Source organism: Ochotona curzoniae, unplaced genomic scaffold (genome assembly GCF_017591425.1).
Source record: "Ochotona curzoniae isolate NIBS_2020 unplaced genomic scaffold, NIBS_Ocur_1.0 contig_908, whole genome shotgun sequence".
NCBI lineage: Eukaryota > Metazoa > Chordata > Mammalia > Lagomorpha > Ochotonidae > Ochotona > Ochotona curzoniae.
The window spans coordinates 17,956,509-17,979,196 of NW_024466607.1; the positions used below are offsets into that span (position 1 = coordinate 17,956,509).

At 42.8% G+C, this 22,688-nt stretch overlaps 2 protein-coding genes across 3 annotated transcripts in view; one reads left to right on the forward strand and one right to left on the reverse strand.

The window, feature by feature from the left end:
- DCP1A (decapping mRNA 1A) overlaps positions 1-22,688 on the reverse strand; it is a 45,371-nt gene that overhangs the window by 11,259 nt on the left and 11,424 nt on the right. The window contains exons 4-6 of one of the 2 annotated variants that reach the window (XM_040994640.1): positions 15,941-16,007; positions 12,271-12,409; positions 7,965-8,078 (exon numbers count right to left, since the gene is read on the reverse strand). In XM_040994640.1, coding sequence (XP_040850574.1) covers positions 7,965-8,078; positions 12,271-12,409; positions 15,941-16,007 — 320 coding nt within the window. The remainder of the gene's footprint in view (positions 1-7,964; positions 8,079-12,270; positions 12,410-15,940; positions 16,008-22,688) is intronic. The other variant, XM_040994641.1, reaches the window with a different exon arrangement.
- The window catches only part of CACNA1D (calcium voltage-gated channel subunit alpha1 D), a 419,352-nt gene continuing 418,340 nt past the window's right edge, over positions 21,677-22,688 (forward strand). The window contains exon 1 of the mRNA XM_040994635.1: positions 21,677-21,809. Coding sequence (XP_040850569.1) covers positions 21,677-21,809 — 133 coding nt within the window. The remainder of the gene's footprint in view (positions 21,810-22,688) is intronic.

Here is a 22,688-nt window from a genome sequence, read left to right on the forward strand (position 1 = left end):
GATCCCTAAATCCATGAATTTTTGATTGCTTTTGCACCAACATAAACATCTTCGTTCCATTCTCTGGGGATCTTTGAATGACCTTACTACACAGTGAATGCGGCTGACTGTCTCCTGTCAGTAACATATATACAGTGACTGAATACCAACTGAATGAATTGACCTTCCATTTACTAGCTTTTCTGAAGAGAGATTTATTTACTTTTTACTTGAAGGACAGTTACAAAGAGAGAAGGAGAGATATATTCCTCTGCTGATTCATTCCCCAAATGGCCACACTGGATGGAGCTGGGCCAGCCCAAAGCCAGGAACCAGGAGCTTTTCTGGGCCCCCCAAGTGGGGTCAGGTCTAAGGATTGGGCCATTTTCCACTGCTTTCCCAGACCATTAGCAGGGAGCTGGATCAGAAACGGAGCAGAAGAGACGTGAACTGCCTAACCTCGTATAACATGGCACCAGCCTCCTACTCACTGATCTCTATAATAAAATAGGTACTGCATCTGTGCCTGGGTCCAAATACCAGGTAACACAGTGGAGCAATTAACAGTTGAAAATTAAAAGGGGCCAGTCCTCCTTTCTTCCCCCCAATCACAGGACCCTTAAGAAAAAGCGAAGTATTTGAGACTGAAATTGCTAAATCTCCACACATCTTATTGAACCGGCTTATGACACTATCACACCCTCATGAAACATGCACTACTGCTTTCCACACAAGGCTCCTGCTCCCTCTGACAGCACAGCTGTGGTCACCTGTTTCTCAGGCCCAAATGGCCACAGGTGCCAGTTCCTGTGTTGGTCAGTGGAGTCAGGCAGCCAGAAGGAGCTCAAGTCCTGATGGCGCTTCTGCTTAGGAGACACATGTGAGCACTGAGAAACACAGGCAGCCTAGCTGAGGACATGTTTCCTGAAGCATGCGAGCTCCTTACAGACTGTTGGTACTGAAAAAATCAAGGCACTGAAACATGGCCATCAGGTATAGGCAGTGTGTAAGGCCCTAAAGGACACTGCCACTGAAGCACACGGTGACAGCACCAGCCAGTCACATGTCTATAGGAACACAAATCGATCTTTTCTTATAACAAATGCTTGTTTTCATTCTTTGGTAAGTAATGGCTAAGTTTACTGGAAACCAAGCATGTGCTGTGACTGTGGGGGAAGGTGGCAAGGGCACCCCTAGAGCAGAGCTGCGTTCCCAAAGGAGAGAAGGAGGCATCCAGAAGGGGGCTCAGGGTGAAGGGGGAGGTGAGCTGGCACAGAGAGCAGCAACTATGTGCTGCAAACCCTTCAGTAAGCCAGGGTCAGAGGGTTCACAGGAAGGGGGTGACAAAAAGACCATAACAGCTAGCCAGGATGCAGCGTGTCACACACACTGGGGGACCTGGACTTCAGCCGCAGGGCAGTGAGCACATGCTCAGGAGAGGCGGCATGAAGCTCTGCATTGCAGGGGATGCATTTTGGCAGCCACCTACATTACAGCATGGGGTGAGCTGGAGGAGAATTTGGACTAAGGCCCTAGAGGACTCCAGGTTGAGGGAAGGGAGAGAAAAGCAGAGGTCAGTTCAGTGCACATCTGAAGTCTCTGAGACATCTGGAACTGGAGGGACTGATTTGGAAGCTACTGGAATACAAAGTGGTAGGATATATTAAGAGAGCAAAAGGCATCAGGAGACTGCAGGGAGAAAGCTTCAGCACACACCAAGCATCAAGGGGCAGCAGCCAATACCATGTCTGACTGGCTGTGTAGCCTGTGGAGTTCCAGGTCCCTTGTGGAGCAGAGGGAGCTGGCAGAGGCTGACATACGTGCAGCCTCCCATCCCACAATGTCAGTATTCACATGACACAGGCAGCAAGCTCCTCCTGCAAGCTTGTACATTCTCACTCACCCTCATCCTGCCTTGCATCCTCCTGGACCTACATACACAGACAGCAGCACCACCTACACCTACAGATCCACCCAACAGGGCTCTCTCCCAGAGTCCTTCTAGAGGGCTGACGTTAGTTTGAGCAGAGTGGGAGCCCCTGCCAGCAGGCCTTCAGGGTAAGGGGTCGGGGTGAGGACCTCCTCTGTTAAGGAGGGATCATGTCAAACAACAGGGAAAGAGAAAGGAGGCTGGTTGTGAAGCTGCAGGGCACTCCTTCCAGCAGGGGCAACAGTAAGCCAGGGCCACGTACACTTGTGCTCTGCTTGCTGAGGGGTGCCAGGGACAGGTCAGAGAAGGCAGTGAATAAAAAGGCTGGTAGAGAAGCAGAGTCTCCTCCAGCTGCAAAATGTTCCACCAAGCCACTTTTACTTCACAAAACATTCAACAGAGGGAACTCTACTAAAATTCTAACATAGTGTTTGGAAGTGCAATGACAAGATGCCTTTGTGTAAGTGACAAAATTCTCAAATGGAGAATTCAGCCCCTTAATAATGCTGTGGAGTAAGAGTATAGGATTATCCTGTCACAACACTCCCTGGTTTTTGAGTATTTTTTCAGATTCAGAATCTTACTTCCAATATAAGATAGCACCAACATCTAATTATAAACTGTGGAAGGAAGGTATAAAAAATTCCTTCATATTTTTACCTTTGAAAAAAGTCACCCACCTCCCCCACCCAAAAAAAAGGAAATGCACAGCTTAGGGCCTGAAATCATATAACCTAGATTCAATTCTCAGCTTTCAATTGGGAAAGTTACATAATCTTTCTAGCTAGTTCCTCAACTGAAAATTGGGACAACTGCAGTTATCTGACAGAGTGGCTCTGAAAATCAAATTCTTAATATAATGTTTGGTGTCTAATACACATTCAATAACATGAAACTGGGTTATTATCATCATGTAAACACCATATGGTCTTTTAAAAAAGATTTATTTATTTTTATTGGAGATGCAGATTACATTTACAAAGAGGAGAGTCAAACTTAAGATCATCCATCCGCTGGTTCATTCACCATGCAGCGGCAACAGCCAAAGCCGACTGAACTGAAACCAGGAGCTAGGAGCTGCTTCCAGGTCTCCCATGTGGATCCAAGCGTTGGACCATCCTCAGTGCTTTCCCAGGCCACAGGCAGTGAGCTGGATGGGAAGTGGGCCAGCCAGGATACAAACTGGCACCCATATGGGATCCCAGTGCATGTAAGGCAAGGATTTTAGCCAGCCACAAGGGTACCATGCTAGGCCCCATGTTGGGATATTATAAAGACACCATTTTATTCATTCTTATGGAATATCCTATCTCCATAATGCAAAACAGCACCATCAAACGCTGGCACACCGAGGCTGTGTTAACAGAATCAGCCTAATGCAGGTTCATTAAGGCCCTAGCTATTTCAAACTTGTGGGGAATACTGCAAATCCACTCACAGAAGAGGCAATGAGTTCTCCCTTGGGACAGACTCTTGTCTGGGCCACATAATGGCCATCAGGTACACAGGTTTCATTTCCTATGCTGGACAGTGCTCTACTCACTTTGGATCTCTGGCATAAACGTCTGCTGACAGCACACAAATAATTCTTGATTTACCCATTAAAAAAAAAAAGCTGTATAAAATATACATAATACATTTACCATTTTAACTGTATTTAGCGTAAAATTCAGGGCTTGCACAATTGGCAAATCCTCCCATTCAAGTACTAGGATCTCACATGGGCACTGGTTCATGTGTTAGCAGCTCCACTTCCCTTCCAGCTCCCTGCTTGTGGTCTGGGAAAATAGCCAAGGATGGTCCAAAGCTTTGGACCCTGTGCCTGCGTGAGAAAGCTGGAAGAAGCTCCAACCACTGTGGCTACTTGGGGAGTGAAGCAGCAGATGGAAGATTTTTCTTTCTGAAAATCTGCATTTCAAAACAACTTAAAAAAAAACCACACTAAAATTCAGTGGCATTCAGTATGTATGTAACTTTAACTCTCACTATTATCTCTACAATTTTTTGAATTCATCCCTGTTAAAGAGTAACAGTACACTGTCCCCCATTAATCCCTGACAATTTCTCTATGTTGTTTCTATCAATTTCTTGACTTACCTATTCAAGATACTAGCCATCAGTCAATCACATAACCTGGTTTATTTCATTTGGCTTAATGTTTTCAAGGTTTAATCAACTAGGCTGTACCATGTGTGAGAATTTCCTTCTTTTATGACTGAATAATGTTCCATTACATATATATGGCATCTTGTTTACTTATCTCTTGATAGGCACCTGAATTGATTTTAGTTTTGTGGCTAGTGCAGTACTGCTATGAATATTGGTCTAAAAGCATTGTTTGAGTGTCTGTCTTCAATTCTTAAGTTCATGTAAAAATGGAAAATAAAGTAATTTGATGCAAAAGCATTCTGAAATTCAGTTTTTTTTTTCCCATTTTCCACAAGCTTTTATCTAAAAGCATAGAGACAGAGACAGCAACACAACCACTGCCAGTTCACTTCCCTCCCCAGAATCTTCCAACGGTGGGGGCTGGCCTGGGTCCAAAGCCAGAAGCCAAACATGCGAGCCGGTTTCCTCTGTAGGCGGCAGAACTTGGCCACTTATGCCATCACTGCTGCCTCTCAGGGTATACGTCAGCAGGAAGCTGGGACCTGAACACGGATACTCCCCTATGGGATGAGGGCATCCCAACTATGCTAGACCAAATGCCAACTTTCTAAAGACTCCTTTTACACCTAGGAGTGAACATATGCTTACAAACATATGGTAAGTTAAGCCTTTGCGTAACAGTTTCACAGTTTTTTTTTTTTTTGGTGGGAGAGAAGGCACTATGATATAGAACTGTGGAGTAGAGGCACTTTAACCACTAGCTAACTGCCCACCCCATGTTTGACTTTTTGTGAAACCACTAAAATTGCTTTTCCTGACAGTGGCCACATCATCTTACATTATAACCTACAGTCCAAGATGGTTTTGATGTTTCCAACATTCTCAACTTTGTTTTGCTGTTATTATACATGTGAGGTGTCTCTTTGTGGTGTGGACTTGCCTTTCCTTAATGAGTAATGTTGTTGAATGTTGCACGTTTATTGGCTATTTGCACATACTATTTAGAGAGGTATCTATCCAGGTCTTTTGCTCATTGTTAAATTGGGTTAATTCCTTTTTAATGTGTATTATTATTAGAACAAAATGGGTCAACATCACATCACAAATAAGTACTGGAAAACACTAGGGGCAAGGGTCAGTGTCATGGCACAGTGGATTAAACTAACACTGCACCACCAGCATCCCCTATCTGAGCGAAGGGAAAAGACACGGCTTGAGTAAGTAGGAGGTGCCTACAGGAGCAAAAGCATTGCCTCCCACCCAACTCCTGCATTTATCCCAGGAGTCTGAGTGAGCAGAACAAGCCCACCCTCCTCAGCTAACCATGCTTTCTGGTCTCTCCTTTAGAAACCTCTTTACACTTTTCTTCCATGAGGAAAAACTGGTCACATGCTGTAGCAGCTGAGCTTACGCACTCACAGATCTATCTCCCAACCCCCATACAGAAGGTGAACTTTTAATTCTTTCTTGATGTCTAAACGTGCTTGTAGTTTGGGTTTCTGGGTTCTGAGGATCTCACTGCCCATTCAGATCTAGCGCCAGTCAGGTAATTTCTCTGGGGAACGGACCATGCATGGTGCACAGAAAATTCTCCTCCAAGGTATCAGCTCTTACCCAGTTCCTCCCTCCTTTTGTCTCCTGGGATCCGTTTGCCCATGTCAGATTGACACACTATGAGGCAAGCATCACTGATTACAGGAAGCAAAACAAAAAGAAAAAAACAAGCTAGAGACAGTTCCAAAGGGATTCAGTAAGTGTGTTAAGAAACTGAAGTAGAATTTATTACTGAACAAGGCCTAGTGGCCTTATTTGTTGTTTGGCACTAGATGGCAGTCTCACTAAGCAAATGCACCATCTACAGATAGGCACCAATCACAGATTGCTACTGATTATGGCCAATCATGTGGCTTCTGACAATATTCAAATTTCAACACCTTACAGCATTTTGCTACTTCGGTCTTTAAAAATCGGCATTTATGGCCCGGCGCGGTGGCGCAAGTGGTTAAAGGTCCTCGCCTTGCACGCCCGGGATCCCATATGGGTGCAGGTTCTAATCCCGGCAGCCCCACTTCCCTTCCAGCTCCCTGCCTGTGGCCTGGGAAAGCAGTCGAGGACAGCCCAAAGCTTTGGGAAACTGCACCCGCGTGGGAGACCCGGAAGAGGCTCCTGGCTTCGGATCGGCATAGTATCGGCCCGTTGCGCTCACTTGGGGAGTGAATCATCGGACGGAAGACCTTCCTCTCTGTCTCTCCTCTCTGTATATCCGCCTTTCCAATGAAAAAATAATAAAAATAAATCTTTAAAAAAAAAAAAAAGTAAGAAAAATCGGCATTTAAAAAGGATGTGAAAAAAGAAATACTGACAATACTCTGTGGCTTAGGGACGCACCTCCCAGAGTGCCGGCTTGGAGTCTGCATCTGTGGGTCCATCACATCACTGAGTTTGCTGCTCAAAGGCAGAGCAGCTGTGGCTAGCCACACTCATCTTTCACCTTTCAAAGACAGTGCTTTAACATTTCCAATGTGCTTTTGAGTTACTTATTTTTATTGGAAGGGCAGAACTACAGAGAAAAAGAGAGAGAGAGGAAGATCCTCCATCTGCTGGTTCACTCCCTAAGTAGCAACAGCCAGAGCTGAGCCTAACCAAAGCCAGGAGCTTCTTCCGGGGTCTCTGATGTGGGTGCAGGGTCCCAAGGCTTTGGGCCATTCTCGACTGCTTTCCCAGGCCACAGGCAGAAAGCTGAAAGGGAAGTGGAACAGCCAGTACACAAACTGGTGCCCGTTTGGGATCTCAGCATATGCAAAGCGAGGATTTAGCCACTGAGCCACTGCCTGGGCCTGTGTTTTTTTCTCTTGGTCCATTTTTACCAGTGGGTCTCACTGAGTTAGACAGTGCAAGAATTTGCAACACCATGTTTACAAAAAGGAAGGGGAAGTGACTCATGATTCAGAACAGGTCATCAAAGCGGCCATGAACATTCCTGCCTGATAATCTGAACAGAATAAATTAATGAATTTTGTACACTTCTCTCTTTATTTACTTATTTGAAAGGCAGAGTGACAGGGAGAGGGAAAGACAGAGATATTTCACTTCCACCTGCTGGTTCACTCCGTGCATGAGCAAGGCTGAAGCCAGGAACTCCACCTAGGTCCCTTATTTGGGTCTCCCATATATAGGTGGCAGGGGCTCAAGGATTTGTACTATCAGTGCTGCCTCCTGAGGTGTGCACTAGCATGAAGATGGACTGGACATGGACTACCCAAGACTCAATCAGGCACACTGATAAGGAATGTGAGGGTCCTGACTGGCTTGACGGCTCAGTGGCTAAATCCTCACCTTGCATGTGCCAGGATCCCATATGGCTGCCAGTTCATGTCCTGGCTGCTCCACTTTTCATTCAGCTCCCTGCTTGAGACCTGGGAAAACAGTAGAGATGACTCAAAGCCTTGGGCCCCTGCACCTGTGTGGGAGACCTGGAGGAGGCTTTTCACTCCTGGTTTGGGATCAGCTCAGCTCTGGCTGTTGCATTTACTTGGGGGGTGAGCCGGTGGATGGAAGATCTTTCTGTCTCTTCTCTCTGTAGCTCTGCCTTTCAATTAAAAAAAAGTGGTGGTTTCAAGTGAAAACTATCTGCTGTGCAAAACGCAAAACACTCACCCTGCCAAAGAACACCATGACCTGACTTAGGTTTTATCAGAATTCCTCTGGCTGTTGGATTAACAGGTAAAGGAAGTGGCCTTCTGCAAGGGCAAAAGCTGAGAGACCATGCAGGAGGCTACTGTAAAATACAGATTGACAGTGATGTGGACCAGGAGGAATGGCCTGGGTAGTGACATCACAGTGTTGCACATGAGGTCTTTGACGGTAAATGACAAACACTGCAACAAAACCTTTAAAACAGTTTGCTGGTTACTTGGGACACAGCTGGGGTTGCTGCTGTACAAACCTTATCTTGTGACCCGGAGAGTGTCTCTTCCAGAGTCTCGGTGCTTCCCAGATTGGAGAGTTGAGGGCCTGGCGGCAATCCAGGGCTGGAGAAGTTGGAGTCACCCATCTGGTTCTTTAGGAATGTAAGATGAAAAGTACACCATGTGAAAAAAGTTTGCCATCTACTATTTGGTTTATAAGACAGCATCTAAGGTTATATGAAGAGTTACTTAAAAAAAAAAACTAAGAAATTCTCAAAATGTTTGCTTTGGACTGTCATGCAAGTAACTTACAGAATTTCTAGAAAGCTAGACACCTACTTTTAAACAACACTTTTAGTTACAACTGCTATTTTTATCACTGTTTTAAGGAGAAGCTAATGATATTATTTTATTAGATATTCTTATTTTATTTAAGTTAACATATGGTGAAGCTAACTGTTGTGGGGGTGTATAGCTCTCTTTGTGTGCCCACCACCACGATCAGTATACCACAATTCTATCAACCCAAAAGACTCCCTTGTGCTATCCCCGTGGTCACGTCCTTCCTCTCCTGCTGACAACCAGTGATCTGAACTGTCACTGTAGATCTGTTTTCAAAATATGTCATATCAATGACATTTTAAGTGGAAAGCTGACTTCTTCCATTTAGTATAATGCCCCCGAGATTCACCCATGCTATAACCTGACAATAACTCACTCCTTTTTAACTGCTGAGTAGCCTTCTACTATGTATCAGAGTCTCTTTATTCACCTAAAGAAGGACCTTTATAGGGCCAATGCAATGGCTCAACTGGCTAATGCTCTGCTTTCAAGCACAGGCATCCTCATATGGCGCTGGTCTGTGTCCCAGCTGTGCCACTTCCCATCCAGCTCTCTGCTAGTGGCCTGGGAAAGCAACCGAGAAGGTCTAAGTCACTGGGACCCTGCACCCATGTGGGGGACCTGGAGGAGGCTTCTGGCTCTTGGTTTTGAATCAGTTCAGTTTCAGCTGTTGCGATCATTTGGGGCGTGAGCCAGCAGATGGAAGATTTCTGTCTCTCCTCTCTATAAATCTGTCTTTTCAATAAAATAAATCTTGAAAGAAAGAAAAAAATGACACTTCTGTTTCAATTTTTTGGTGATGATGAATACATGGATGCAGAGGCTTAAGAATTTGGGCCATCCTCTACTGATTCCCAAGTGCATTAGCAGGTAACTGGATTAGAGGTGGAATAGCTGGGACTTGAATAAGTGTCCATATGGGATGCTGGCACTACACATTGTGGCATTACCTACTATACCACAATGTCAGCCTCTATCAACTCCATTTCAAGCAATTCATTTTGGGAAAAAAAATAATGTTACACATGAAGGTTCAGCTTCAAAGAATTCTCAATAAAACGGAAAGAATTAGAGAAATATCTAGGCTATCATTTACATAAAAAACAGACAGAAAAAATACGCAGTCATCAACATTACAGCTTCACAAATTTGACTGAATTAGCTGGAGAGACAGAGATTTGCCCTCAACCCCAGATTCACTCCTTCCAGGCTCACAATGGCTGGGGCTGAGCAAGGCTGCTACTGACAGCTGGGAACTCAATCCAGGTCGTCGTCATGGTGGCAGGGCTCAAGAACCTAAGCCATCTCCTGTTGTCTCCCAGTATCTGTATTAGCAGGAAGCTGGAATTGGGAGCAGATTGGGATACTCTAATTTGGAATGCAAATGGCTCCCAAGTAATGTCTTTATTATTTTTTTTAAGACTAATCATTATTTTTTAATTGGAATGGCAGATACACACAGAGAGGAGAGACATCTTTCTTTCTCTTTGTAAATCTTTCAAATAAAAACAATTATTCAAAACAAAAACAAACACAAACACAAACACAAAAACACCTTACTTCCTTCTTTGCTTTTGTGGCAATTTGCTTCTTAGTCTGAGAGGGAAGCCAGGTACTACCTGGAGTAACTGTCCAAGTGCCTGCAGCTGTGACACCAGATGTAACCTGGAGCCATCTGCAGCTCAGCATGATGGTGAAGGGCACTGGACATGGAAAGGCCTCTAAAACAGGAACAAAGAGGGCAGGGATTTGGCCTAGCAGTTAAGACAGCTGTATTCCACATGTGAGCATCTAGGTTCAGTGCCTGGCTACAGTTTGAATGCAACCTCCTTGCTAATGTCAGCCCAGGGAGACTGAGTGACACTCATGCCCTGGGTCCCTGCCGCCCCTGTGGATTGAGTTCCTGGATCCACAGCTTCCATCCTGTGCATCTGTGGTTATTGTGGGCACTCTCTCTCTCAAATAAATAAGGAAAAAAAAACCCCGAAAACCAAGCAAAACCAAACAAAAAACCCACAACAAACTAGAATGAGTTAACTATGCGGATAATTCAAATTTAACCAAGATTTATGAGAGATTTTGAGACACAAGTTAACCTTTAAATTTAGAAAATAATTCTTGAAATTTATGCTCATTCTGTTAAGAATTAATAAAATCTTTTCCCCACAGGGTTTGGTATTGTGGTGCAGCAGCCTAAGCTGCCACTTGTAACAGCTGATCCAGCTTTGCTTACGCAAATGAGAAGGCAGAAAAATGATGGCTCAAGTACTTGGGTCCCTGTCACCCACACAGGAGACCCAGGTAGAGTTGCAGGCCCCTTTCAAAGTTCCCGAATTTCAGATACTTGTATTGTTAAAAAGACAGTTACGTGAACCTTACCCCTAGTAGCTGAACAGATCTGGGAACAGTGTTGTGATTTTCCTTATTGTGGGAACCTCTCAGTTGTGAGTACTGCAAATCCCCAAGACAATGCAGGGGGATTTAGGTAACAGCGTTTCCTGAACTACCCTGACAAATACGAACATTCTTAAAGGCACACCTACTAATAACCCAGAAGCTAGTGTTACAGCAGGATGTTTTTGGGAAGCGTTCTTTTCTCACACTTTCTCTACCCCCCAGTGTGGAGCTGAGGATGAAACTGAAATGAAACGACTTAACCTAGTGTCAAATGAAGAATAATGTGATAAGTACAATTCTGCTGGAAAAAAAAACAAAACAAAATAACAGCAACAAAACAAACCAAAAATCCAGTATGGTAGCAGAAACCCCCTACCCCGTTAATGTTCTGGGAAAGCAGTGAAAGATGGCCCAGCTGACATTCACATAGGACATCCAGATGGAGCTCCAGGTTCCAGGCTTCAGGCTGGCCTGGCCCTGGCTGTTTCAGCCATCTGGGGAGTGAACCAGCAGATCAAAGATATCTCTTTCCCTATAACTCTTACTTTCAAATAAAACACCAAAATGCACAAGAGTCAGGAAACCAGCCTCCTGGTTGGGTAAAATTCCAAACAATGCATATAATACAGGTTGTGTACAGTTCTAATTACAAATCTTACATAAATGTACCTTTACTAAGGGGTACAAACTGTCAGGATACTTTTCAAGACCTACAGGAATATCCTAAGAGAGACTAAAGAGGAGCCACAAAGCCTCTCCAGAACTAACTGCTGGGCCAGTAACACATGTGTGTGTGTATATATACATACACACACATATATATATAGATTTATATATATATAAATCTTCCACAGACAGAGAAATCTTCCATCTGTTGGTTCACTCTCCAAATGCTGTGACAGCCAGAACTGGGTCAGTCCAAAACCAGGATCCAGAAGCTTCTTCTGGGTCTCCCATTTGTGTGCAAGAGCCCAGGGTCATGGGCCATTCTCCACTGTTTTCTCAACCCATTAGTAGGGAGCTGAATGGGAAGTGGAGCAGCTGAGACTAGAACTGGTGCCTGTATGGGATGTTAGCACTGCAGACAAAGGACTGGTTTGAAACAGCTCCATGCCAGGCCACTTGATTTCTGATCCAGCTTCTTATTTTGTGCCTGGGAAAGTGGCAGAAGGCTCCCGCACCCATGTGGGAGACCTGTACTGAGTTCCAGGTTTCTGGCTTCAGCATGGCCCAGACCTGGCTGTTGTGGTCATTCCGGGAAATAAACTAGAGGATGGAAAAATCTGTCTTTCCCTCTCCTTAGGTCTTCCCCAATAACTAAGTGTTAGAGAGGGAGGGAAGGAGGGAGGGAGGGGGAGAGAGAGAGAGAGAGAGAAAGGGAGGGAGAGAACTGCTATAGGTTAATTTCTACATTCCACATCAATTTTATGGTAGTAGAAGAACATTCTAAATTTTCCTGCCAAAAAAATACTCTGAGGTAAGCAAACCTTCTTCCTTACCTTTTAGGCTTAAAAAAATATTTTTTTGAACGAATTGTTTCTGCCGGTTGGAAGCAGCTTCCACAGCCCTTCTCCCTGTTCCGCCCTTTCCCAGTCAGAGTCTCACCCTCTCATACTCGTCCTTGGCTCTGCTCAGCATCTCCAGGATGTCGATGGGTCTGTGGTCACTGCAGCCATTGGCCTGGCTGGGACTTTGTTTATCCCGAGCAGCTTGTTGGGATCGCCGAGTCTCCTCTTCTACCACACTAGAGGAGGAGAGCTAGATTTCAGAAAAGCCCTATAGGTGCAATCTGACTTATGGTATCTCTTTTCCAAGGATTTGCTAATGGGGTCACAGGATGCCTATGTTCTTGCAACGTATCAACACAGACCTTTGGTGACCTCATTCCCAGAACATTATGATTCACTATTATTATGTCTTGTGCAAAACCAGTCAATCTAACTGGTAAAACACATTTAAAACTGGACAATGTCAAGGCCTCGGAATGGCAGCACTGTGGAATAACCCACAGCAGAAAGTCTGTACTGACCTTGGGGTAGCAAGGAGAGTCACCTCTAGAGATTGAGGTCTGAGTGAATCTTTGAAAGCTGATAACAGCATAATCACAGAAAAGGTTTCCATTTATCTTCTGTTCTAGCACGGCAATTAAAAAGTTTCTAAAAATTTTTTTTTTCTTTAAGGTTTGTTTAGGTTTCAGTCCCAACAGTAATGAACGGGCCTATCTGCCATGGGATTTTACAGGTACAGCTAAGTTTGGTAACTTAACCAACTGAGAAATTTCTGGACAATGGTGATAACAGGAAACAAAATCATTAGTAGTGAAGGGTTTATTTTCATGGAAGAATAACAGGAGGAGTTAGTTCCTGTTAGTTCATGGCTTTACAGCTGCCAGTTCAATAACTTGCACTTGTAGATTTCCCAAATTTTATCCGATCAGAGAATCTTCCTAAGGTAGAATTCCTGTTTGGGAAATGATGGTTTACAGTAATGTGTAGTTCCTTTATTTATATTGTCATAGCTCGTATTAAGATGGTCACATCTTATTAATATTAATAAAAAGATGTTTATTTAAAATAAACACAGAAGCAGGCTTCATGGTAGACTGAAAGAAAACTAGCCAAAAATCCACTTTCATAAAGGACTCTGTCACACAGCCATTTCCACCTATCTCTAGCCATACTGGTACTCAACTTTATCTAACCAAGGTGGGATTTGTGATTCTGGTTCAAAAGGAGAACACTGCTAATAATGACCACTGCTCACTTGGGAAACAGCTTAACTTAGAATGCTTACCTCCCCTACTTAGAGAAGCTGGAAGGAGTGGCAGGGCACTAACAGAAACGAGGCCTGAATGAGGCTGCCTCTAACCCAAAGTTTAAGAATAGCATCTCTGACTCTCTTTCTTCCTCTGAAATATCAGATGAAGCCCCCATGACTGTGAGGTCACGAATAAAGTGCACTCATGTGAGTTGTCCCCATTTTCTATAATCCACGTGGGTAAAAAGCCCAACACATTTTAAATCATTAAAACCAGTTTTTGACAGACTGAATTTCCTCTTTGTGACAGTCAGCATCTCTAATTTCCTGAGTTTTCAGCTTTGCCATGCACCACGCAGAATAAAATCTGGATAAATTTAGATAGAGCACAGGTCTAGAAGCTCACGTTCCTATATAGCTTCCCAACTTTTATAAATATCTTTTGGAATAAATCACTTTTTTTTTTAAACTTGGAAAATTTTCATTACAGAATGGCTGTCAAAAAGGTGATTGGAAGAACTCTGATAGAACAGGCACTGACAGACACATTCAGCTAGATGAACAGTATGCCAAAAGGACTTTTACCAGTATTTTTGGTGAGTAGAAGTGATTTTTTTGATTTACATAGCATCAGAGGCACATGTAAGGCAGATTTAGAGCAAAGAAAGATGGCTTTGTATCTCTGGTGACCAAAAGCCATCTACCACAGAGTCCATGGTAACACAAGGCCTTCTCCTCGGCCACTAGCAGGACAGACATTCAAAATCTCACCATCCATACCTCCACTGCACATTCTCTAGTCATTCTCCACACCTTCTCTGCTGCTTAAACAAACACTGAGGATTTAAGCAACGTTCCTCTTTTCTAAGAACCAAGAATGTTGTCTTACATCTCTGGCTTCCTGTTTCCACTTCCTCATCCTATTTGTAGTCCATCCTGCACCTTCAGCCAGGCCTTCAGTTTTCAGTTTCACTTATCACCTAGCATGCAGGGTACCACTCGGCCTGATGGGAATAATGGTAAACAGTGCCCTCTCGATAGGTGTTAACACTAAACCAGGCAGATGCTCTCACTCAAGCATCCTCACTCACAGAAGAAGTAGCTATACACGAACACATTCCAAAGTTTAGATGTTTAAGAAAAAAATTATTTTGCATTTCTGGGTATCTATGAATCAATAAATCTTAATTTTCTGAAGTAGCCACAGTAACCTGCTTGTGCCATCACTTTCAAAACAAAACAAAACAAAAAAGAGAGAAATAGTTTTGTTGAAAAAGTTTTATAATTTTTAGAGAAAAGATGTTCTAAAAATAAAGTAAGGCTCTAGGGAGCTAACACTTTTTCAAATATGACTGACATCGTTCCCTGTATGCTCACAGGGACCAATGTCCTCAGGGTGAACCCAGTAATAAACACGGGCTGCTGTGTGAGCTCCGCGCCAGGCAGACGATGGGCAGGAAGCTGACAGAGAAACATCCAAGAAGGACATGTTCGTTGTCCTGGATTATCACCACACTGTAGCTATGCCTGCTTTCTTTAAACACGCATAGTACCTGGAACTGAGGTTTGGGAGTTAATTACTCACTTACATCTTTGTAAGAATTAATATAAAATTAGAATGTTGCAACTGCAGAGGAAGCAGAAGCCAGCAGCAATGTTGCCCACCCTGCCCAGAGTGCTGTACCCCACAGTATCCTGGGCTCCCAGGGTACAGACTAGCCATTCAGTAATGTGGACACAAAGGGTGGTTTCTTCAACAAGCTAGTCTGAGAAAGCACCATGAGCTACTACCTGCAATGCTAACTCAATGAAAACTATTTTCCAAATTTCAAGATTCTGAACGAAGAATTCTGGAACACAATTCATTAGTGGAGTGGATGGAGCTGGTTAAAGTACGTGTCAAAAATGAGTACTGTTAAAGAAATTAGACATGGCCAGAAGTGGGAGTTCTGTCAGGCTATCTAATACAGACCTGCGTTACAATGAGATTTGCAGAGCTTAAACCAAAGCCATTGCAAATGGTAGTAACGTCTATGTGTGCATGTGTGCCAATGATACCCTCTGCAGCCAGGCAGCTGGGCAGCCTTAAACTACACGTTCAACAGAAAGTTCCCAGTTAAATGATGACTTGTCTGGAGGACTAGCTGCAACACAGCCCTCATAAATACTACAGAAGAAAATGTTAATGCCCCAGAAAAACACTAATTACATGAAAAGCAGGACATAAAATATTATCCAGTTTGTGGAAAAAACCATCACAAACGTCAGCCTAATGTACAGACAATATAGGGAAAGACTGGAAAGAAAGAGAAACTAAAATGCTAACACTGTGGGCAGTAGGATTATAGGTAGTTTTAGGTTTAAGCTTTTCTGTCTTTTTCAAATTGCTGGCATTAAAAAGGAACTTGAGGAAAATACATGAGTAGCATATTTGAATAACAAGAGAAGTGGGAAGGAGGGCCATTTGCCATCTCCTGGATACCCTCAGTTCAGTCTACAGAGTCAGAGAAATACTTACTCAGCCATGAGTTTTGCTATGCGGTGACAGTCATTCTTGTCATAAAACCAGATACTGTATATTGACACTTGAAAAACAAAGAAAAAAAAAGGTGAGAGAAAATGAGGATTCAACATTTGGGTATACATAATTAATATATAAATACTCTCAGCATGAAATGTTGCAGAATTTACCACCAGACTCACAAATAAAAACTTCCCCCTCAAAACACTGTTTAACAAAATCAGGATTCAGATGAAAACTGTAAGAAATACTTGGTTTTAGATGTTAATACAAGATTTCACAAAACCTTAATTAAGTTAAAGACGTATCATTATATATATACTACCAAGAAAGAAAAAAGGGGTTTGTACTGTGACACAGCAGGTCAGGCTCAACCTGTGATGTTGGCACTCCATATTCCAGTGTTTTGGGTCTTTGGTGCTCTGCCTCTGATGCAGCTCCCTGCAAACGTCCTGGGAAAGCAGGGGAAGATGGCTTAAGTTCTTGGGATGCCCTAGTTGTTGCTGCCATTTGGGGTGTGAACTAGCCAATGGAAGATCTTTTCTCTCTGTCTCTCCTTCTTCCTGTAAATCTTTCAACTATTAACGTTTTTGGTTTATTAAAGATTCGATGGCAAACCACAACTTACAAGTTCCTCTCTTAACAGAAATCAATTTGACTGAATTTTTCTGTTGTTATTGTGGACTGAATTAAAATATTCCTGAGGGTTGGTAGCTTGTCGTGGTGATTTAGACACTAGTTGGGATGTCTCATTCCATATCGGAACGCCTTCGTTCAAGCTGTGGCACCACTCTCAATTTAGCTTCAGGTTAACACAGATCCTGATAATCAACAGCACTGGCTCAAGTACTGAGTTTCTGCCATCAACATGGGAGACGTGGATTGAGCTTCCAGCTCAGGAGTTCTCAATTTCTCTCCCTTTTAAATAAAAATAAAAATAAAATAAAATAAAAACTTTTAAATTTTGATCTAATTTTTATCTAATTTTGGCTTCTAATGAGTGGAAATCATAGTTTTTTTCCCATTCTGTTTACCAAAGGGTTTCTCCGGCAGCGAAACCTCCAATCAACTGAAATCACCTTTAACCCTTGCGCCCCATGTCTGGCCAAGCATTCTGTAGTACATTAAGTCAGGCCCAGTTGATCTGCCTTTGAACATTCAGCCTGCTCTTAACAGTTTCCCTGTTTGGGATCCATTTTTATAGTGCCTCTTTGTTCACAGAATTTCAAAGTACTCGCAGTGCTTCAAACAGAATAAAACCCAATGAAAAGTAAGAATTTTTACCATGTTCTACTTAATCTAACACAACAAATTACCTTAGCTTTGATATCTCTGTGGAAGGAACACAGAAGCAGCCTTGTTACAGAGAAGATAATTAGGAGGCATTATCTACTGCAGGGTCCTGCTTAGGCTCTTAGTAGTTGAGGCCTGCACCAACATGGAGTCCATCACATCACTGCTTCAGAACGATTCCATATATGGCAATCACACGCAAGCACCTTTCTTTAAATATGCCTCTTCCAAACTTGTCCAAGGAAAACCCAACTATCAGAGTTCAAATCCAAAAGGTTTGTTTTCTCCTAATAAACTATACAGGAAATACGTGGCCACACAATTTTATAGTAAGGAGAACAAGTTCGTGATATGTAGTACACCAGGCTCATGGAAGAACAAAGTTTTCTCCTTAGCCCAGGCGATTAAATGTTTTCTCTGGGGATTCTAAATCAAACTCTTAGGAAAGAATTCATGTTGACAATCAAAGTAAGTCTAGCACAGCTGTCAATTCATTAGAACAAACCCTCAGTCATGTCTCTTCCTCCTCCTTTGTAGAAATACGTCATTTACAAGCAAGTTGCATACCTTCTACTTTTGTGCATTATCAAATAAACTGCCAAAAAAGAGCCAAGCACTTTCAAAGGCATGTTTGCTGAAGAAATAAAGATAAGGGAGCCATAATGATAGCTTAATGGGTAAAGGCTGGGAGTTACACTCGTTTCTGCCAGAAGCAGACCTGGAGAGGTTCAGACACGCATCCAAAAATCAGCTCTGCCTGCCAACATATCAGATGCTCAATGCATGCAGCTGGCAAGAGGGCCCAGGGCGCTGCCACTAAGAATGTCACTGTCACTCATGAGGAAAGGCAGACAAGTTCCCTAGATAGCCAAAACTGTGGACAACCTCGTCTCCAACTTAGAGCTGAATATTCTTCCCTCAAGAGAGAAACTCTAAGACCAGCATAAGTTGCTAGCAATTCACTTGCTGAAACATCCTGAAATAACTGTTCCTGATGATACCATGGAGGGTTTAAGCTGTTGGCAACACAGTACTATGCTGCTGCAAGAAACAACCTTGGAACTTAGTTTAATAAAAGGTTCTCTCAAAATGAACGCAGACCCATCACACGTGGCAACTGCTGACAAGTGTCCTCATTAAGTCATGCTGTGTGGATAAGCCCCTGGAAAGTGTGACAACCCTTCTGTGAACTGTGTCTCGATGCAGGTCGGAAGGCCCTTTTCTTATGAAAATATAAAAATAAACAAAACCCCAAAACAAAACAAAAAAACCGCTAATGACATAAATGAAGGGCATTTGGATTCCTTTAATGTTGAGAAATTTTAAAAAGCTAGAAGGCAGAGTTTTCTAGTTACCTGAAGAGCCGTATTAGAGAAATCAGCAACCTACTGTGATCTGATGCTAAACTTCTTCCACTTCCCTTGGTAAGTGGTAAGGGCCACATACAACATTCAGAGATCTTGGAGAATGTGTAAAATACCTTGAGCTCTCTAGAGATGCTGTGAAAAGTTAGAAAAACAGAGCTGGGAATCATTCTCCCACATATGCTATCGTTTTGACTCATTTATTATTTAGATCTGACCTACTTTCTGAAAGGACTGGAGGAGGCTGCAGATTTTCTAAGTAAGGGGCTGAGCAGAAACAGTTTGATGAAAAAAAATTATTAGGGAGAGCTGGTAATATACAATTTCTAGATTAGTGACAAAGATATACACCAGATACAAAAATAAACAAATGGACTTGGGGCCCGGTACAAGAACTCAGTGGCTAAATCCTCATCTTGCATGTGCCAGGAACCCAATATGGGCACTGGTTTGTGTCCTGGCTGCTCCACTTCCCATCCAGCTCCCTGCTTGTGGCCTGGGAAAGCAGTGGAGGACGGCCCAAAGCCTTGGGACCCTGCACCTGCAGTGTAGAACTAGAAGAAGCTCCTGAAAGTGGGCCAATGGACGGAAGATTTTTCTCTCTGTACCTTCTTCTCTGTAAATCTGCCTTTCCGATTAAAAAAAAAATGGACTTGGTTTATAACCAAGATTTGGAGTACTTAATACTTTCAAGCATATAAATACAGATTAAAGCCCACTCTGGTTGTACCAAAAAAGCAAATGATTCTGCCTTGAGATATCATTTCCTTTAAGACAGGAATATGATATCAGCATCAAAAGGTTTGGGAAGAGTGGGAAGAAGAGAGAGCCTCTGTGGTAGGGATTGCAAGGTGCAGAGCCAAAGAGCGGCTGACCTAGGAGTAGGCTGCACACCCACAGGGTGGTTGGTTTTGTGTTTGTTTGTTTGTTTTGTTTTAACTTACCAGAAATACTGTCTTCATAAACTCTTGTGATTTGGACACATGAAATGAGCACTGAACTTCTTTATAGAGCTTGGGAAAGTAAACTGATAGTATCACTATTGCATATCACTATTTTCTATAAAAGAATAACACGCCTCAAAATAAGTTTTGCCTTTGCTTAGGACTGACAGCCACCGGTGCCTCACATGCTCGCTGCTCCCTATTCCAGAGCTTCCAAGGTTTGTCCTATAAATTATGGGTATCCCAAAGGCTGGACACATCCCCCACAGCTCTCTGCTCGTCCTACATAAATATAACCAATTTTATATATCATAAGGGACAGATAGGCTGGGGAGATAGAGAGCATGTTCTTCAACCTCATGGAACTGAGTTCCTTTCTTCCCAGGCTTCCAAAAACCTACACTAAGGGCTTTGGGAAATAGGTTAGCTTACGGTTAAGAAAAAGGGAGCATGGAGAAAAGTGGGTGTTTGGCTGTGTAGTTAAGATGCTGCACCTTAAATAGTACCTGGGTTTGATACCTATCTGAGCTTCCTGCTAATGCAGACCCTGCTAGACAGTGTAGCTCAGATAACTAGCTGCCCATGCACGAGATCTGGATTGAGTTCCAGGCTTCCAACTTTGGCCTCCTTCCAGCTCCAGCTGCTGCAGGCATTTGGGAGCAAGCCAACAGATGGGGCCTGTCTCTCATCTCTGCCCTTCAAATAAATAAGTAAAATTCTGAGGAAGAAACTTTTTTCTCCTTTCACCAACTGCTACTCTCTCTTCATGGTTTTCTATGAATTTACTAAAGGATCGTCCAAATCACAGTTGTCAACACAAATAGCTACGAGGAACCTTAGGGTATGGTGGGATCCAGAGCTCGGGCTGACTAGTAGTACTTGTAGGAATGCCAGCGTGCCTCACAACAAAAAAGGGTAGGCAACTGCAGGCGTGTGTCTCTGTGTGTGTATAAAATATTCCATTTTTAAAATGCTGGCAGGAAATTTTTTTCTGTGTTTTCCTTTTACTAAAAAAAGAAAAGCTGAACATACCTGAAAGCGATGACTCAGTAGGCAGCACTCACCTGCCAGGCCACTCAAGGCTCCAAAGCCAAAGGCTCAGGCATAGGTTTAGTATCCCATCTACTCCACAGCGCCTTTGGTCTTCTCTGACCAATGACAATTCTGTATTTCAGTTTTTATAATCACACTGAACTTCGTCACTATGTAAGCAAGGTGGAAATCTATACACTACATGGTCAGTACACACTGCTGTCATTTAGGCATAAGTAACTGCACTTTTCCTTCCTGAGTTCTCAAAAGGAAAAACATTAAAACACTAAATAATTAATATGATAATCATGTAAGAGAGATGGCGTCTGTATGACTCACTTTAAAAAATCTTCGTAATTAAAAAGCACTACAATAGAGAAAAATGGCTTTTTATCTGACAACTCAACATTACAAGGATAGGGGGGCATTAGTTAATAAATCATAACAAAAAGAATCTGCTTGGAAAATTCTGCATTACTCTTGGACTCACCAAGTTCCCAACAAGGTACTTAGAAGAGGCTCTATGAGAATAGTGAGTACATGTTTTTCAAACCTCTGCCCCCCACACACGGTGTCACTGGGTCAGCCACAGGGTCTTTCGTCTCTGTCTTCATGGCATTTTCACCTTTCAGTCTCTAAGTGTGGCAATGGCAAGGCGCTCTGCTTATCTGGGTGGAGGAGGCCAGGCTATTGCAGCTGCCACAGATCCTTTCTCCTTCACTGATTACAGCAGCGCTGCTGCAGGTGGAGGAAGACTGCTGCCCTTCTCCGGGCTCAGGAAGAAGCATGGTGCTGAATCCACAGACCACAGCGAATGAGCCATGGGTCCTTTCTCACTGTTTATGAATTCCTCCTTCAGTTTGGAGACAGAACTCACATTTTGTGACTTGACAAATTATAAGCTTATCTTACAAGGCAATTTCTTGCGCTGTGCTTTATAAAGTCTGAAGATTTGTGCCAAATGCCAACAGCCACCTACCAGCTCCACTGCTGAGCCTTGCGCTGGAACTGAGAAAGGGCAAGCCGAGACCACAAAGGCACACACTACAGCACTTCTACTCAACTTTCCACGTGGCAGCTGCATTTTCAGCACTATGGAAATGAATCTCTCTACTTTTTCTAGTGATCTTATTTTAATTAAAAATGCTCTATGCCAAGAGACTGATGCCCGATATAAAGGAAAAGTTGTGAGTGAAGCAGAAATGAAGGGGGATTTCTCCCAGGCTTCAGGAGGTAAGTTCTTAAAAATTATTTAACTAGCAATAGTATCTTAATTTTCAACTGTACTTGTTAGGTAATTGCTGCTTTTCCTTAACAAAGTTTAAGAGCAACACACTAGACTAGCAGTTACATGGCATTAATGAAATGCTCTCTTCAGGAAACATCTGATTAGATTTACATACACAGCACTTTGAAAATGTTTCAAACACACCAAAAACTTGTTACTATTTAAAATGTCAAGATCTTACATACATACACTTTTTTTTAAACCTTTTTTGGGGGGAGCTCTTTGGAAAACTGAAAAGGCTTGTTTTTTTTTTTTCAAACTAACCAAAACTACTTTTGGGTTATAGAAAAACTTTCTAAAAATAGGAAAAATGGCACTTAGTGGGGAGATAACATAATACCGTAAGATATTGGGTCGAGGAAACACAAGAAGCTGTCCTTGTTAAAGGTGACTACCTTCCAGTTAAAGGATGCTAGGCTAACATGCCCATAAAGTAAAAATAACTGCTTTTCTGTTGGTTAAAACTGCCCCTGCACATTGGTTTAAGGACAGAATAAAATTAGGTCTGAGAAGACATCTAGACTAAACATTCCTTTAATGAAGACCTGAGTACTGTTACTGAAAATGACCACTAAAAAGCATGTAAATACTCTTGACAGTCCCTGGTAGATCAGATTTGCACTGTTATAAGCTTAACTGATAATTCTCAAGTTGCAGACCTTAAGTCATTAATTTTCACCACCAATCCACAGGGGTTTGTTTTAAGAATAAATACATCTAGCTCTGAGCTTAATGTAGCGATACATTTCATTAGGACTCTTGGTCTTTACCAGGAAGGTACATAATATAGTGCAAGCTCTGACACAGGAAGTTTTAACATGCTT